The sequence below is a fragment of the Coptis chinensis genome, unplaced genomic scaffold (genome assembly GCF_015680905.1).
Source record: "Coptis chinensis isolate HL-2020 unplaced genomic scaffold, ASM1568090v1 utg1029_pilon_pilon, whole genome shotgun sequence".
Taxonomy (NCBI): Eukaryota; Viridiplantae; Streptophyta; class Magnoliopsida; order Ranunculales; family Ranunculaceae; genus Coptis; species Coptis chinensis.
The window spans coordinates 34,669-49,770 of NW_028238094.1; the positions used below are offsets into that span (position 1 = coordinate 34,669).

Below are 15,102 nucleotides of genomic sequence, written 5' to 3' on the forward strand. Positions count from 1 at the left end.
AAGAACAATCAAATAGCTCATTTGGTACACAACTAGGTTCAGAGTTGGCTAATAAACCATGCCAGACTCGAGTCCGAGCTGGGTATAAACATAATAATCCCAAACTCAACCAAGTGATTTACCAGTGACTACATGGCACATGTTTGGACACGCCAAACTGAAGGATATATTGCACATGTATTTAGCAGAAACTAATGCATCCCGTCTTGATTTGTAATATTGAACCAAACGGCAGAAGACCGGTACAGACTAAAAAGACAGTAAAACTGTCCATTACAATTATGAATTACACACCCCTTAATGTTACTGCCAAGTACCAACAGTATTCACAGTGTGTCTGAGGGGAGGGGGTGCAGGGCTACAATATGGATCATTTAAGCAATATAGCACCAGAGACCAAATGAATGGAAAATAACTGAACTGGGGATTGATAAAAGTAGTCACTATCTCATTAATACGAGTCTCTCAGATGTTGAAAATTCTACAAGAAAGATATGGAATTCATACCCCGTCTTTCAAACCCTTCCTATTTCACTTTTCAACGAATTGTTTCATGTTTTTCAACCATGCAAGGTACTCTCTGCTGTCTTTCTTCATCATATACTCTTGCAGGAAATTTGTTAATGAACTCTTGATCCCTCTCTTCTTTAGGTACTCATGGAATGCTTTCTGCAAGCTCTCATCCAAATCGCTACATAGCCAAACAAATAAACATAATTATCAATCAATAAACACTGAGTTTAAGCATAGAACAGAACACACCATCTTGTTTAGACCATTTACTCAAACATCATATAGATACTGCCATTCCATCAAGAAATAATAATTTCAAAATGAAGACAATTTACTCAAACATCATATAGATACCGTCATTCCATCAAGTAATAATAATTTCAAAATGAAGACAGTTTGGCCAAAACGGTAACATGTGCATTATTAAATTGTTATACTGATATGTAATCTAGTAGTTAAACTCATGATAAAAAATTGTGATTAGCTCTCTAAGATCTCAACAAAGCATGGAGGTAATGTCGTAAAGATGATGTTAACCAAGCTATTCTAGATACATATATTAGAATCCGACTACATTATTTTCATTCAACTCTTATCACCTCTTATTTAGACTAAAATAGAAGTTCTAATCTTGAGAAACAAGTATATTAATCCTACAGAAACACCAAATAAAAAAGGAAAAGAGAAACAACCTGAACATCAATATTTCTTTTGAAAAAAAACTAGTTGATAAATCCATGAGCATCAAATCCCAAATAAAAATGGAAAACAGAAACAACTTGAACATTAATATTTTTTTTGAAAAAAAACTAGTTGATAAGTCCATGAGCATCAAATCCCAAATAAAAAAGGAAAACAGAAACAACTTGAACATTAATATTTAAAAAAATAATTAGCGTACAACCGATGGGGATGCTCACAAAAGTAACAACCACATCAAGCAAAAACAGGAAAGAAGCACTCCATCTCACCCCAGTGCCACGACATTACACTTAAAGAATCCTAATTGACCTTACTGAAGTTCCTAAACATCGGAGATGCTCTAAAACAGCCGTAAAGATGCTCCTTAAAGTAGAAGACACACTTCTCAATGCCATGCCACAGCTACATGAAAATGATATCAATTCATTCTTTCAAAATGACTCAAAAAACTGCCACGTTAAGTCAAGATTACTATTAACTATCTGTATAAAGGTAAATCCTCTCCAATCCATAATCAATTCAGATTACACTATCACAAACCGTGTCCAATCCAGTTTCTATTCAGTGAGAAGATCAAGCCCTGGGGTCCATTTGATTACTCCTAAGAAGTATACAGGCAAGTGTAAACCTTGGATTTGTTTAGAGGAATAAAATAAAAGAAGGCACTTACGAAAACTCAGGTCCGTCATAAGCAGTGGCAGCCGCAGTAGGATGGTGAGGAGTCTTGATGTGCAGAGTTTGAATGTGGAATTCATCAGGACCTGCAGTGCAATGGAATTCCAAGTGAGGGCCATCATCTTCCTTGGATATGGTGACAGTGAAAGAGAGGTCAAAGTTGGCAGAGTGTTGATCATCATTGTTGTCGTCGGCATCCAATTCTTCAGGCATGTCGTCTAACAATCGGACCTCAACTTGTATGGACTCGCCAGCCAATTGTCTCTTTAAAGTGATTGTCAGATCACCAGGGTTGTCAGCGATCTCAAATGGAAAGTCTGCGGGAACAAGACCTCCCTACGACACAAGATAAATTTTTTATAAATGATTTCAATTGTTAGAAATAATGGCGTGAAAAATAAATTACCTGATCGGTAGTACTAGTTTGGTCATTTTCATTATCAAGTTGGGCGCAGTCGATCTCGGATTGGATGACTCGACTGAGTCTTTCGTCGGCTCCGACCTTTTTAACAGAAGAGTAGAAGCGATGAAATATATTATTGTTGTTAGCCAAACAAGATGAAGAAGAAGAAGTGCAGCTGCCGTCGTGCGAGGAAAGGAGTAACACGAGCAGCGAACCTCCTGGAAGTTAAGAAGAAACTCATTTTCTGGTTTTTGTTTTGGGGTTTAAGCGAATTTTCTGTTTTGTTTTTAATAATTAGGGTTTTGCAAGTCCCACTCCTTCATTCCAAAGCAAATGTGTGTATGTGTAAAATATGTGCATTAAGGTTGATACTCAATGTGCACAAAATAGTTCAAAGGAGTAACATTTTGTGGTAAATCCTTAAGTTCACATTCACCATCACCCTCACATTTTCCACTAGGAATACGCCATAAAATTTAAACCCTGTTTCTTCCCCTTTGCCAGAAAGTCTCATAATTCTACCATCCTCGAACAATAGAATGGATGGATGCCCAAGTATAGAACTGCTGCTTTGCAAGAGTTGATCCATTCGTGTGATGGCAAAAGTAAATACTTCATTTTTTTTTCCCTGCCAAAGAGCAAAGGCAGGCGACTAATTCAGTAATTCTATGGTCTACAACCGATTACACAACTATTCTTTTTATTGACGAATCCTTCTTGAAAAGATCAAACAGTCCTGGTTAAAAAACAGTTGGAGAATTCTATACAGGGGAGTTTGTATGAATGAAATTGCAACTGCATCACAAAAAAAAAAAAAATAAAAAAATGCCCAAGCTTCTGAGTAAGTTTTACTGCGGTTTACAGACTAAAAAACATGCTCCCTTTGAACACATGTTAACCATCAAAAGACACTCCAGTGACTCCACCAGTGCCATCAGAAAATGGATGTTGCAGAACTTGTGACCTGTCCACTTGGCAAACTCCAACACTATTTCTGCATCTACACACATTATCTTGCTCCTGCATGGAAATTATTTGGGGAGATACAGAGGAGTATGATGTTTTTTTTCCCATTGGACCTGTAGAGTCTGAGATTCTAACTGGAAAAAGGGATTGGTACTAGCTCACAAAAAAAGAAAAAGAAAAAGGGATTGGTAGCATATTCATGGCTCAGACTGTTCCATCGATAGAAATGGTCACTGAAACATCTGAGCGCTGATGCCTTTCAAGCGGATATCAAGAAGCAGATGAAGGCATGTACAGAATAGATAAACGCCTGCTCCTATGGTCGTATTACCACCATTAAGAATGCAGTTTATATTCCATCTGTTTTGGTAGTCAATTTTTTTAAAATATACTGAAAGAAAGTAAGACGCAGAAAAAATTCTTTAGAAAATTTCCACATTGGTGGGTGTACATATACTTGGGCCGGGCATGTTTACAAAGGCCCTGGATCTTCTTCTCTGTCCTTGAATTAGTCACTACTTGTGTCTCAAATGTACAAAATGCATACCTCACAAAAGTTTTCCCTACTTAGTATGTAAGAAAGAGCTCGTATTTCATTTCTCGACAAATGCTTTCAAGATCTTCAACCATGTCACCTTGTCTCTCTTGTAATTGCTCCTCATGTAGTTCTGCAAGAAACTCATCAATGAGGTATTGATCCCTCTCATATCTAGGAACTCATAGAAAGCTTTCTGCAAGTCCTCTTCCCATTCCCTGTGCAGCCAAACAATTAAACAAAATTACCAATAAGTAAGCTCTATGTACATGTTACTAAAGTTCATGCAGAGGATAAAAGAAAAGTCTTGTCTTGAATGAAAACTGCAGAATAGATACCTCAAAAAGATACCATATAAAATCAGTACTACGAATTAGAAAAGAAAGCTGCTAATCAGCTCAAGCCTACTTCTCCTATTAAGCATGATTTGCAGCAACGGAGGAGATTAGTAATTGATAGTCAATTAGCCATGGAGAGTGCAAGCCAGATAAGAGTTAAGACCCAAGTCAGGTCAGTAAGGCAGGTTTACATTAATGCTTACAAATGGGTTTTAAGTGGAGAAAGCTGGCTGCGAAGAATTCCCACACAATCTTCCTATCCTCGTCAGATGGGTCTGAAACTATCAGGGGGATGTACAAGTGTGAATTGGTTTGGCCTTACAAATGTGAGTAGGATGAAGGAGAAGGGGTTTATAGATTAGAAAGACCGAGTTCGTTTTGAGCGAACTGCCTACGTATCAAGCTCTCACTTCTGGGGGGAGAGTTGAATCAGGTCTAGCGTAGTTCAAGCATGGAGTATTTATAGTTGTGGAGCAAGAAGATCTGCCAATACAAATGTGTGGTTGAGATCTAGGATGCGTGTAGGGTTGGTGTTGGTAGGAGCCTTGCAATGATGGAGAGTGGTTGCAGTAGTTCGGATAATGCGGTGAAGGGTTGTACAAGTATGGCTCTGGTAATGATTGCATCTGGATAATGGGTGATGTCACTAGATGGAACCTTCCATATGAGGGTATGCGAGTTGAGTTATTCTGGAGCGATCTCTATAACACCCCGTGTTTTTTTATACGTATTTTTCTATTTAATTAATTAATTTAATTGTTTATTTTAAAAATTCGTGGATTGGACTTCGGGATACGTGGAGGCCGGTTTTGGGCCTTTGGGCTTGGGTTTCAATGTATATAAAAACACTTTTTCTATAAAATAGGGTTCGTGAGATAATATAATATATTAAAAATGGAGGCAGAGAAGGGTTTGTTTGGAGCATTGGAGTTGTACGAATCTAATCTAGGAGGATTCGTCGAAATTTGCTCATACAAGTAGCTATTTTGCTATTTCACCGAACGATGGTTTTCTCGTATTGATAATCGATTATAATCGTCACTTCGTACTATTTGTTTTATTAAACCTTATTTAAATTTCGGATTTGTGATTAAACCGTTGAACCGTTAGAAAAGAGGTCGGCTTGGGTTTCGTTTAAAACCTTCGGTTTGGTCGTGGTTTTCAAACGCCGAACTTAAAGATTCAAGCTTCTGAGAGCCATTAATGGCGGCGTCCGCTGAAGTCCAAAGACAAGACTCGCCACTTTTCTTTGTTTCTCTCATGAACTAATTGGAAATTTGTGGACCTGATGTCGGGGTTAAGTAATCGGAGGTTGGTGGTCGGTGATGGGATGAAATGCTTCAAAGCTCAGAAGCGTAACGATGGCGCGCATCTAATGAGGAAGCGGTTCGATCAAATGTGGATGGTGGTTGTTTTGGGTTGTATCTGCGAATTGATTGTCGCGAGGGATTGAGTGTAGATTCGCGGGGAGGGTCGTGGAAAGCTCCCGCCAGCCTATTAATGGCGACGCCCATTCCTCGATAATAATTCGAACCGCTTTTGGATGGATCGTGTTGGGTTTATTTAGGATTGATTGTGGTGATATCGGTGGAGTGATGAGGGTCTTGGAGCTCGGAGAAAATAATGGCGATTGATCTAGTTTGATGAAGAATATATAGTGAATGATTTGTGGATTTTCGTTTATTAAATGTTGTTGGGGAGTAATTTTGGTTAGGTTTGGAGGATGGTGGTGGTGGGAAACCGAACCGGTGTGGTGGAGGGATGATGCGATTTGGATCCAAAGTGTTCCCCATCTCACCAATGCAACTCTATTTCGGTTGGGCCTTGGGCGAATTCTATTTGTTTGGGGCAGTTGGCCGGTCTCTATTTTGTTTTCTAATTTTGCTTACATGGGCATTGGTAATGGGTTTTATAAATCCAAATGGGTCAGTTATAATTTATGAAATGAAAGTTTAGATTGGGCTTGGCGACTCGAAAATGGTTTTTGGATTTCAATTTTGACTTTAAGATTAGAATATGGGCCTTAGGATTTGGGCTTTTGGGTTTTGGAGTTTAAATTGAATGTTGACATTTGACCTTTGAAAAGACTTTCACCTTTGACTTTGACTTGGACGGTTTGACTTTGACTAGGAACGGTTTGACTTTGACCATCGGGTTGACTTTGACCTTTGACCATGGACGGTTGACTTTCACCTTTGACTTCACTTGGACAATTTTGACTTTGACCATGACATGTTGAGTTTGACCTTGACCATGACATGTTGAGTTTGACCTTGACCATGAGGTGTTGACCTTTGACCGCCGACCGGCCGACTTTGAATGTTGACCGCCGACTTTGACCGTTGACCGAATGTTGACTTTTCCAGCTTTTCATATGTTTGTTTATATGGATATATATATAGTAATAAAATAATCGGCTCGGATATCAGATAACTTTGGTTGTCATTTATCTAAGAAAGATTTGACCTGATGATTGGGTATTTTTGTTAAACAAGAGAAAGTAAGTTCTCGTCGCCTTTTGAACACAAAAAAAGCTTCACGTTTGGATACCGTGGAAAGAGTTGTTCCATTCGAAGATATCCCGGCCGAAATCCAATTTTTCAAATTAGTTTTGACCGCTTTCAACCTAAATTTTCTTTAATGGTTGGGACTTCAAGTTCTACATGAAAAAGTATATCTAAATACCTTAGTTTCTAAATAATTAAGTTACATGTCATTTGGATGAATGTAGGAAAAACCTTAGCATTGATTATGTGGCTAATAAGAACTACGAAGGCTTGATTCCAATCTTGAAAGATTTGGATACGTACCCAAAAGTCTGGCACTACACTATATCTAATATATATATATTAGTTTGTGTGATAACTATGTGATTGTGTTAGAAAGAAATCCCCCACTACATAAATATATATGTGTGAGATAGAATTGTATATGAATATAGACTTTAGTATATGTAGATATGTTTTGGACATTACTTGAATTTTGGGTTAATGAACTATTTGTTTACAATATTGTATATATGAGTGTGGTTATGTAAATTGTATTTGTTTGATTATAAGTCCGAAATGATGCTTAAGTGCTTGATTTGCCTTGACACGAAATGACTCTCTACATGTGTGGTCCGTTTGACATGAGTAATGCTAGTATAATTATAAGTGATAATAATGTTTTAAAGTGTCAGCCCACATCTTTAGAACTCTCCATGCCCTCGTGATTTGGTAATGAGATATTATGACTTGTGATGTCATGATAGATGGGTATTCATTGAATGTGCCAAAGAATGACCCGTATTCATTGAATGTGCCATGAATGACTCAATAGTTTGACCGCCTCTAGAGAGGAACTAAGGTATTCGCCTTAGGGTTATTATTTCCTGAATGTACAATGTAGGTTTGGGTATTCCTTGAATGTGGCGGAATGACTCGATTTATTGAATGATGAATGGCCCGAGTGTTATGATGGGTATTCCTTGAATGTGGCGGAATGACCCAAGATTCAGAATGTGCCATGAATGACCCGATATTTTGTTATGCCCAAAAGAGGCTTTTGTGATTATGTGTATGGAAAGCCCGAATGGTCGTGACTCCACAAGTTACGAGTTTACAAGATGAAAGTATGTTTCACGAGGCGATATCCCGCTTGGGGACGATGTCTTGTAGTGGTACTTTTCGGTGTGAGCGAGGCGACGGATATGTGTGATTTGGCAAATGTGTGTAGTGCAAATCGTGGAGTAGAACTAAAGGTTGGTCGTTGTCTTTTGAATAAATGAGTCAACGAGATAAGAATAAGCAAAGAAAATATTGATTTTACGTGTGATGGAGTTATTGCATATGATGTATATAATTTCTTATGATAAATGTTTACGTGGTTTGTATGAGTTGATACTCACGGGATGAATGTACTTTGGTTGTGACTTTTCCTCGCTTCTCATAAGTAGGCAGGATACTAAAGTAAAAGTATATGAATTGTGTGATGTTATGGATATGAAGTGTGACGGTGAATAATACTAGTAAATGATTGTGAGTTCTATGTGACTGTGAATTGACTATAACTTGATATGTTATTACGAAACTATTAATGACTTGTGATAGTCTGAGATTTATGATTATGCACGCATAAGCTTTATGACGTAATGATGTCATATGAATGACTACCCTTGATATAGGTATTATTATAAGTGGTATTCCCCGAATATGCGGGAAGAACCAGGTTATATCAATTAGACTTAAATGTCTTAAAGGAGGTGTGGTCATGAATGAAATTTTGACTGGCTGAGATAAATCAATTTATTGTGATGTCTAACTCCGCTTTTGTGAGGGTAGGATCTATTAATCTTTTCTGCGGGGACGAAATATCCTACCCTAAGACGACGCGGTAGGCTTAAAGGTAAGGTATACCAAACTCATATTTAATTAGGTTATCATATGTGCAGTTAATAAATGAAATGTAAGTGGTATTGTATTGTGAGTTATTTTGGAAAGTGGGAATGACGAAAGTACTATTATATGAGATTCTTGGAATTTGTATGTTGGGGTGAAATCTTACTTGGGAAGAACTACACCGCTTTTGGAAAAGCGGAACTATATTGTCTTCCAAGTTGAAATTGTTTGTAATGTTATATTATTCATTTGAAAGATTATTATATATATTTTGTTGTTAGTCTAAAATACCAAAGAAAATCAATTTCATTTGTTTGCTTTGTTTTGCAACGTGGGTGTGTTCTTGGGAACATAGATGGTGGAGTCACGATGGATGAAGACACGGACTTGGATTTGCTCTTGAGTCTTTTTTTTTTAGTTTTGAATTGAAACAAAGGTAATAGAGTTGGTTAGAAAAAAAATTATTTGTAAATGAAGCGTTGTTCTTTCGGTTTTAATTTGATCTTAGATTTTAAATATTGTGGTTGATAATATGTTAGTGGGTTTTGTTTCACCCCCTGGTTTCCGGATGATTGAATATCGCTTTTAATTTTTCCTGAAAACCAATTTTGGGACGAATATTTTAGATCGGGTTTGCAAGCTGATAATGTGAGTCGCTCGCTTAACCAAGTCATGAGGTTTCTTCAGATCTTCATTATCTTTGGACACGTGCTTGATAATCCTGAATGAGAGTATCACTTGGACAAAAAATGATTGAATAAATAAAATAAAAATTGGTTTAGTTTTCATCAAACGATGGATGGCTTGATAAATAAAGGTAAGTCAGTAGTTATCTGTTTTCTATATCACCAATATAGTAGTAAGAAGTGAAGCGAAAATAGGCGATGAATGAGAAAGAAGTACATACGAAAAGAGTTGACGGTCGCAAGCATCGAGATTAGAAGAAGAATGGGGGCTGTCTTCTTTGAGGTGGAGAGTTTTGATTTCAATATCATTATAAGGACTGCCAATGCAATGAAGTTGGAGAAGAGGGCCGTGTTGCTTGGAGATGGTGACGAGAAAGCAGATCTCGTGATAGTCATCAGGACCATCGAAGTTGTTGACATCAACTTGAATGGTTTCATCAGAAGCAGAAGAAAATTGTCTCTTCAAGACCAATGTCTGCTCACCGGGGTTGTCGATGATCTCAAAGGGAAACCCATCTGGCACAAGACCACCCTACAAAGAAATCCCCCATCCAATTAATATAATATAGAAAATCGGATTTAGAGTTGTACAATATGAATACATACCTGATTGGAGATTTTGGATTGGATGACCTGTGCTAGTTTTGCGTTGGCTCCAATCTTGTTTCCGGCAGCAGAAGAAGAAGAGTAGAAACGGCGAAAGACAGAAGAAGTAGGCTCCACGGTGAGATTCTTAGTTATTATTGCAGAAGCAGAAGACGAGGAAGACGAAGAAAAAGTGAAGAAAGAAGAGCGAGGACGAGTAGCGAACCTCTTGCTGAGACTTGTTCGCACAAGAGAAGACATTTTTTTTTTTGTTGTTGTGGGAATTTCTTGATTGAGAAGAAGAAGAACAGAGGATTATTGTTGTTTGTTTAAAAACGGAGCTTGCGCTTTAAGCCAGGATCTGTTAATTGGGCCTTAAATCGACCCAGCACCCACGAAACCAAAAACCTTTTCTCTTCCCATTAACTTTCTTCTTCTCACCTACCTTCATTGTCACCAAATACGGGTTTAAAACGCGTTTAAAACCCGAGATATTGCCAAGGCGTCTGGTTCCAGTTTAAAACCCGGGTTTTTCAACAAAATGCGTTTTAAACGTTTTAAACCCGTTTTAAACGATTTAAACCCGTTTTAAACGTTTTAAACTTAAACGTTTAAAACCCGAGATTTTGAAAATCTCCCGTTTAAAACTTTTTTTTTTTTTTTAAAAAGAAAATGCTAGAAAAGAAAAGGGTTTTGGAGTTTACCTTTTTTGAAGAGTGGGCTAGATTGACTTATTGAGACCGTTCTATTTTTTTTAGACTATTAATAATTAATTAAAAATTTTAAAGTTATTAACTTATTTGTAGTACTTAATTATGCCATTATAGTTGGTAATTAGTAGTATCTTATTTTGAATAGTGTTTTGGCAACTGAATCTAAAACTTGTCTAGTATTTGGATGAGTAATGATAATTTGATACTTTCATGTATTTGAATTTTTTCTTTCATTTGTATTATTATTATTTTTATTTTATGTGTCTATTTTTTTTCCCACTTTTTAGAAAATCAAACTCCTTATCTATTATATTATTTATCATCGGTTTTACCGCTTTTAATTACGATATTATCATAATTATCGCTTTAAACCCGCTTTTACCGCTTTAAACCCGCTTTTTATGCTCCACGCTTTTTTACTTTTTTTTTCCGTTTTTTTCCCGAGACGTTCCGTTTAAAACACGAACTAAGTTTTTTTCAAGTATACCGTTTTAAACCCGTACCGTACTTGGTGACAATGCCTACCTTAGAGCATCGTCAACGCATTTCTAAATTTTGTTGTGACACATCATCGTTTTTAGTGGATGAAAATGGTTAAAAACGAGTCAAGTACCAACATGAAATTTTTAAATTTCTTGGTTCGATTTCGCACGACACAAGTTGTCCTGTCTTTGACATTTTTTTTTATAAACGGCAAAAGTTGTCCCGTCCATTATTTCCCTCCATTTCTATGGCGCAAAACCATTTTCGTGCCTATTGTTTCCCTCCATTTTCTACGCTATATATTAGATGAATCACAGGTGAAGCATCCATATATTTTTCATTTCTTCGTCTCCTCTCCTCAGTCATAAACTTTTTATATTTTGTCATCAGTTTCAGTGATGGAGGGAAGTTTCAGTCTGTAGAATCTGCAGTTTCTCAAGTGGCGGTCAATGATCTCTGAAGAGGTGGACATTATTGACATTGGTGCACAATCTACTCGCCCATTCGCTCCTAGAATTTCTGCAGAAGAAGAAATGGATAGGCTAATACCTGCCATTGAAGCTATCGCTAAGATGCCTGAGGTAGAGGGCAAGCTCTTGTCTGTAGATACTTTTTACTCTAAAGTTGCATCTGATAAAGGGATTCATTTGGTGAATGATATATCTAGTGGGCATTTGGGCTCTGAAATGTTTAATGTCGTTGCTCATTTGAAGGTTCCGTACTTCCGTATATTGTAATGCACATGAGGGGGACCCATTAGGGAAGCAGAATTATCTGGAATACCAGCTTGGAGGATGATTATTGACCCTGGCATTGGGTTCTCCAAGAAAAATGAAGACAACTTGGAAATTCTCATGGGGTTATCGACTATCCGTGAAGAACTCTCTTTCAAGAGCCTGGCTGCTTCTCACGCCCCCATCTTGATTGGACCTTCAAGAAAGAAGTTCCTAGGATATATTTGCAATCGCCCCAGTGCAAGTGAGAGAGACCCAGCAACTATTGCTGCTGTCACTTCTGGGATTTTAGGTGGTGCAAACATCATAAGAGTACACAATTAATTTGGACGCTGCAAGGCTCTGTGATGCACTATTGAAGTGTAAAAAGGTCCAGATATGACTTAGGGTTCATCATGTGTTGGGTTGGATCAGGTATTCTTCGACAACAACTTGTAAGGCTTCTTCCCCTGATTCTGTTACTTTCCCCACACCACTTGGTTATCCTTTGGAGTTTCTGACAGTCCAAAGAATACCAGTGCCAAAACTGATACATCCAAAGAGTCCTCATATTTGATTATACAATCTTTTAGACAAAGTGGAACAACTGTACCTTATTGTCAAAATTATGGATAAAAAATGTTACTGTTTTTGTTGTTGGGAAATATTAGATTGTTTTCTTCTTTAATTTCCCTTTGTGTATTTGAAAAGAGTAATAAATTAATTATGGAGTTGCAATATTTTCTTTGTTGGAGGACGTCTTACATGTTATTACTGATGTCTTACATGCTATTATTGAGTTCCTTTGTTCTTTTGTTGATTGCAGTACTTTTCCTCCCTCTTGTCAATCTAACTGCGTATGTGTACTTTCCAGCAAACATCATCTGTCTTCTACGTCAGGGGAGGAAGGAGTGCCACTAAGATTATGGATACCATTACTTATCTCCATACTGGATCTTTAAAGTCCCTAATTCATTGTGATATACTGTCCAGAAATATCTATTTTCGAAGAAACATATGCTGTCAGACTAATTAAATTTCTGGACAATGTGGGAATAGAACTTGTAGGAGCCTCCGGATTATTTTGTCCATGGTTCTTGTGTGCAGTGACCTTAACAGCTGGGGAGTAACACTGGTAGATTTGGTATTGTTCTTTTAATCCCTGATCATATCTTTCTTTCTATGCTAGGTCCTTTTAAGAAATATAGGATTGAAATTCCACCAAATCCTCTTGCTGTAGCTATAATACTATGTTAATCAGGGGGGGGGGGGGGGTTGGAAGGGGGGAATAGGCTATATAATACTATAGTAGCAGAAAAGTGAGTTACCAATAAAAATTTACTGATCAATGAAGAGAATACTAAGATGTAGGTTTGTAAAATTGTGCGTGCACAAATGAATGAGAACAGGGCCACCATATACAATACTATTCTCCGCAATCCACACCAAGTTGGCCAGGATAATCAGTCTGATACTATTCTCCGCAATCCACACCAAGTTGGCCAGGATAATCAGTCTGATTGATGAAATAGCTTCTTCCAAAAACAAAAGAAGAGAAGGAAAGCAAACGGTACTTAAAGTAGTTTTAGCAACCCATTTGAAACCACCCAAACCGTCTCTTATCCTTATTATTGAAGAAGTGAGTCTTCTTCTTGTGTCTTCTACTTTCCTTGTGACCACAGGTATCGCTCTTCCTGGATTTTTGAGAGCCTGTCTCCTGCACGACATTGGGATGTATTTAGATCAGTTGGAACTATTAACTGACAAACACCGACAATTTTCTCTTCCCCTCAATTTGTTACCTGGATTATGACATGTCCGTCTTTTTCAAGACAGTTAATTAATTCCGCATCCTGCTCTGCAGGCAAAGTCTGCTTACTGTTTTCTGTATCCGGTTTTGTTGATGTGCTAGAGCTTGATGTGTTCCCTTCCTCCATTGCAAGGCTTAACTGAGAGGTCAACAATAATACAATATAATCATTATGTCTTAATTACAAATTCCTTCCTTGTCTCGTCCAAAGTATGAAATTGTTTTGCTTTTACCTGAAGAACTCGCTTTTCAAGCATTGCTAGCCGCTCCACTAGTGTACCTTTAGAATGAACTTCATCTAGCACAGAACTTAGAGATTTGCATTGCTCGTCAGGTTCTCCTTCTGTTGGAATAGAACTTGGAGGCTTTTGCGACAAAAGATTTTGCTTCTTTTCGAGCTGCTGCAGCTGCAACATCAGATGGTTGCATTTACTAGGTGAGTTATAAGATCAAAGCTTATCACTTACTAACGTATCCAGCCCAGGCCAGTAACCCTAGTAAAGTGTACTTGTTACTTATCATTGGATTTACTTCTGAATCCTCCTATCATTTGTTCCACGACTACCCATCTTGGACGGAATACATCAGAACAGACAGAAACTATAATGGAAAATAAATAAATTCAACTTGATAGCTCCGAAATCTAGTTCGTAAGCAATCCTAATCATTGTGTTGTACAGTTCTCAAGTAAAGAAATGCATGTTACCAGGCGATCAAGGCGGTCCAATCTCGAAATAACAGGTACAGTTGATGAACAAAATTGCTGGTTGTCTTGTTCCATGATGGCCAAAAATGTGCCCTTTGTTGATCTTGTGCTGTGGTCTAATTCCAGACCCGATCAACAGTTGTTTCGAACTGCAGGTATCTGTGCGTAGAAAGCAAATAAAGAGGAAGAGTTGAGACAGTTAAGGGATAGAAGCTGTTAGAGACTTTAAATGTTCTGGAACTGCCATACCCTATCAATAAGGATGGGTTGATATGACGGGGATTGCTCAAGATTGCATCTAACTTATTCCATTCATGAGATTGACTGTAGCATGCATTATTCCATGATTGAGAGAGATCTTGGGATTAGACAAAGTTATCTTATCACATGATTTTGTTATTTGATTTTCCATTGTAATAGTAATTATGCAAAGACTGTAAGTGTGATTGGTAAGTTGAACAGCTCTACCCGAAGTTTATGAGACGATTCGTATGCGTTTTATGCCACACTGTACCCTTTTGACTTGGCTCGATTATGGGAAACGTAGAGCAAGGTTGCACTAAAACAGTTAATGAGTTGCTGGCGCAATTGAACTACAAATATCAATTTCAATATCGTCAAATTAGTATGGCTTTTGTCTTGGTAGATTGAAATTGTTTTATTGCTACATCACTTTTACATGAGCTGGTTACTCATCCGTGAGCGAAGAAGCACACGCTTGGCTTAGGGGAATAAAATGAAAATCAGCCTTTGACTGTCAGTCTGACCCCCTTTCTCTTCCCTTCCTCTCATCTCCCCAAACTCTCTCCCAACACCAGTCATTAACTCCGACCATTGCTAAAAAAACACAGATACAGCACATTTGAGCGTGCGTTTAAAACAGTCCTAACATTTA

General features: G+C 37.7%; 3 protein-coding genes and 1 long non-coding RNA gene across 5 annotated transcripts; 1 reads left to right on the plus strand and 3 right to left on the minus strand.

Moving 5' to 3' along the window:
- Window positions 1–247: 247 nt before the first annotated feature.
- On the minus strand, window positions 248–2,718 carry LOC147474234 (uncharacterized protein At2g39795, mitochondrial-like). The gene is made up of 3 exons (XM_086586404.1): window positions 2,297–2,718; window positions 1,886–2,226; window positions 248–691 (listed from the first exon to the last, which is right to left on the minus strand). Exons 2-3 carry the CDS (start codon window positions 2,101–2,103, stop codon window positions 532–534), a joined length of 378 nt encoding a protein of 125 aa, XP_086442530.1. The 5' UTR covers window positions 2,104–2,226; window positions 2,297–2,718; the 3' UTR covers window positions 248–531.
- Window positions 2,719–2,974: 256 nt separating this feature from the next.
- Window positions 2,975–10,224, minus strand: LOC147474235 (uncharacterized protein At2g39795, mitochondrial-like). 2 transcript variants are annotated; one of them, XM_086586403.1, is made up of 4 exons: window positions 9,804–10,224; window positions 9,419–9,729; window positions 3,807–4,012; window positions 2,975–3,313 (listed from the first exon to the last, which is right to left on the minus strand). In XM_086586403.1, the coding sequence occupies exons 1-3, from the start codon at window positions 10,041–10,043 to the stop codon at window positions 3,853–3,855; spliced, it is 711 nt and encodes a 236-aa protein (XP_086442529.1). In that variant the 5' UTR covers window positions 10,044–10,224; the 3' UTR covers window positions 2,975–3,313; window positions 3,807–3,852. The 2 variants fall into 2 exon arrangements, with proteins under 2 accessions (XP_086442529.1, XP_086442528.1); XM_086586402.1 differs by having other exon boundaries at window positions 2,975–4,012.
- Window positions 10,225–11,242: 1,018 nt separating this feature from the next.
- On the plus strand, window positions 11,243–12,448 carry LOC147474236 (uncharacterized). Its single transcript, XR_015210041.1, has 2 exons — window positions 11,243–11,559; window positions 11,692–12,448. It is a non-coding gene; the product is annotated as an uncharacterized LOC147474236 (long non-coding RNA).
- Window positions 12,449–13,015: 567 nt separating this feature from the next.
- LOC147474237 (uncharacterized) lies at window positions 13,016–14,617 on the minus strand. Its single transcript, XM_086586460.1, has 6 exons — window positions 14,457–14,617; window positions 14,208–14,366; window positions 13,735–13,908; window positions 13,494–13,640; window positions 13,167–13,408; window positions 13,016–13,117 (listed from the first exon to the last, which is right to left on the minus strand). The coding sequence occupies exons 2-5, from the start codon at window positions 14,280–14,282 to the stop codon at window positions 13,277–13,279; spliced, it is 528 nt and encodes a 175-aa protein (XP_086442586.1). The 5' UTR covers window positions 14,283–14,366; window positions 14,457–14,617; the 3' UTR covers window positions 13,016–13,117; window positions 13,167–13,276.
- Window positions 14,618–15,102: the final 485 nt, after the last annotated feature.

Bases quoted from the DNA above. Each gene is read 5' to 3' on its own strand.
- LOC147474234 (XM_086586404.1), bottom strand. From the start codon at position 2,103: ATGCCTGAAGAATTGGATGCCGACGACAACAATGATGATCAACACTCT. The intron at 692-1,885 runs GTAAGTGCCTTC...TTGGCTATGTAG, and splicing joins TATGACGGACCTGAGTTTTC to CGATTTGGATGAGAGCTTGC.
- LOC147474235 (XM_086586403.1), bottom strand. From the start codon at position 10,043: ATGTCTTCTCTTGTGCGAACAAGTCTCAGCAAGAGGTTCGCTACTCGT. The intron at 9,730-9,803 runs GTATGTATTCAT...ATTTCTTTGTAG, and splicing joins AATCCAAAATCTCCAATCAG to GGTGGTCTTGTGCCAGATGG. The intron at 4,013-9,418 runs GTATGTACTTCT...TTGGCTGCACAG, and splicing joins TGCGACCGTCAACTCTTTTC to GGAATGGGAAGAGGACTTGC.
- LOC147474237 (XM_086586460.1), bottom strand. From the start codon at position 14,282: ATGGAACAAGACAACCAGCAATTTTGTTCATCAACTGTACCTGTTATT. The intron at 13,641-13,734 runs GTAAAAGCAAAA...TTGACCTCTCAG, and splicing joins TTGAAAAGCGAGTTCTTCAG to TTAAGCCTTGCAATGGAGGA. The intron at 13,409-13,493 runs GTAACAAATTGA...AATGTCGTGCAG, and splicing joins ACGGACATGTCATAATCCAG to GAGACAGGCTCTCAAAAATC.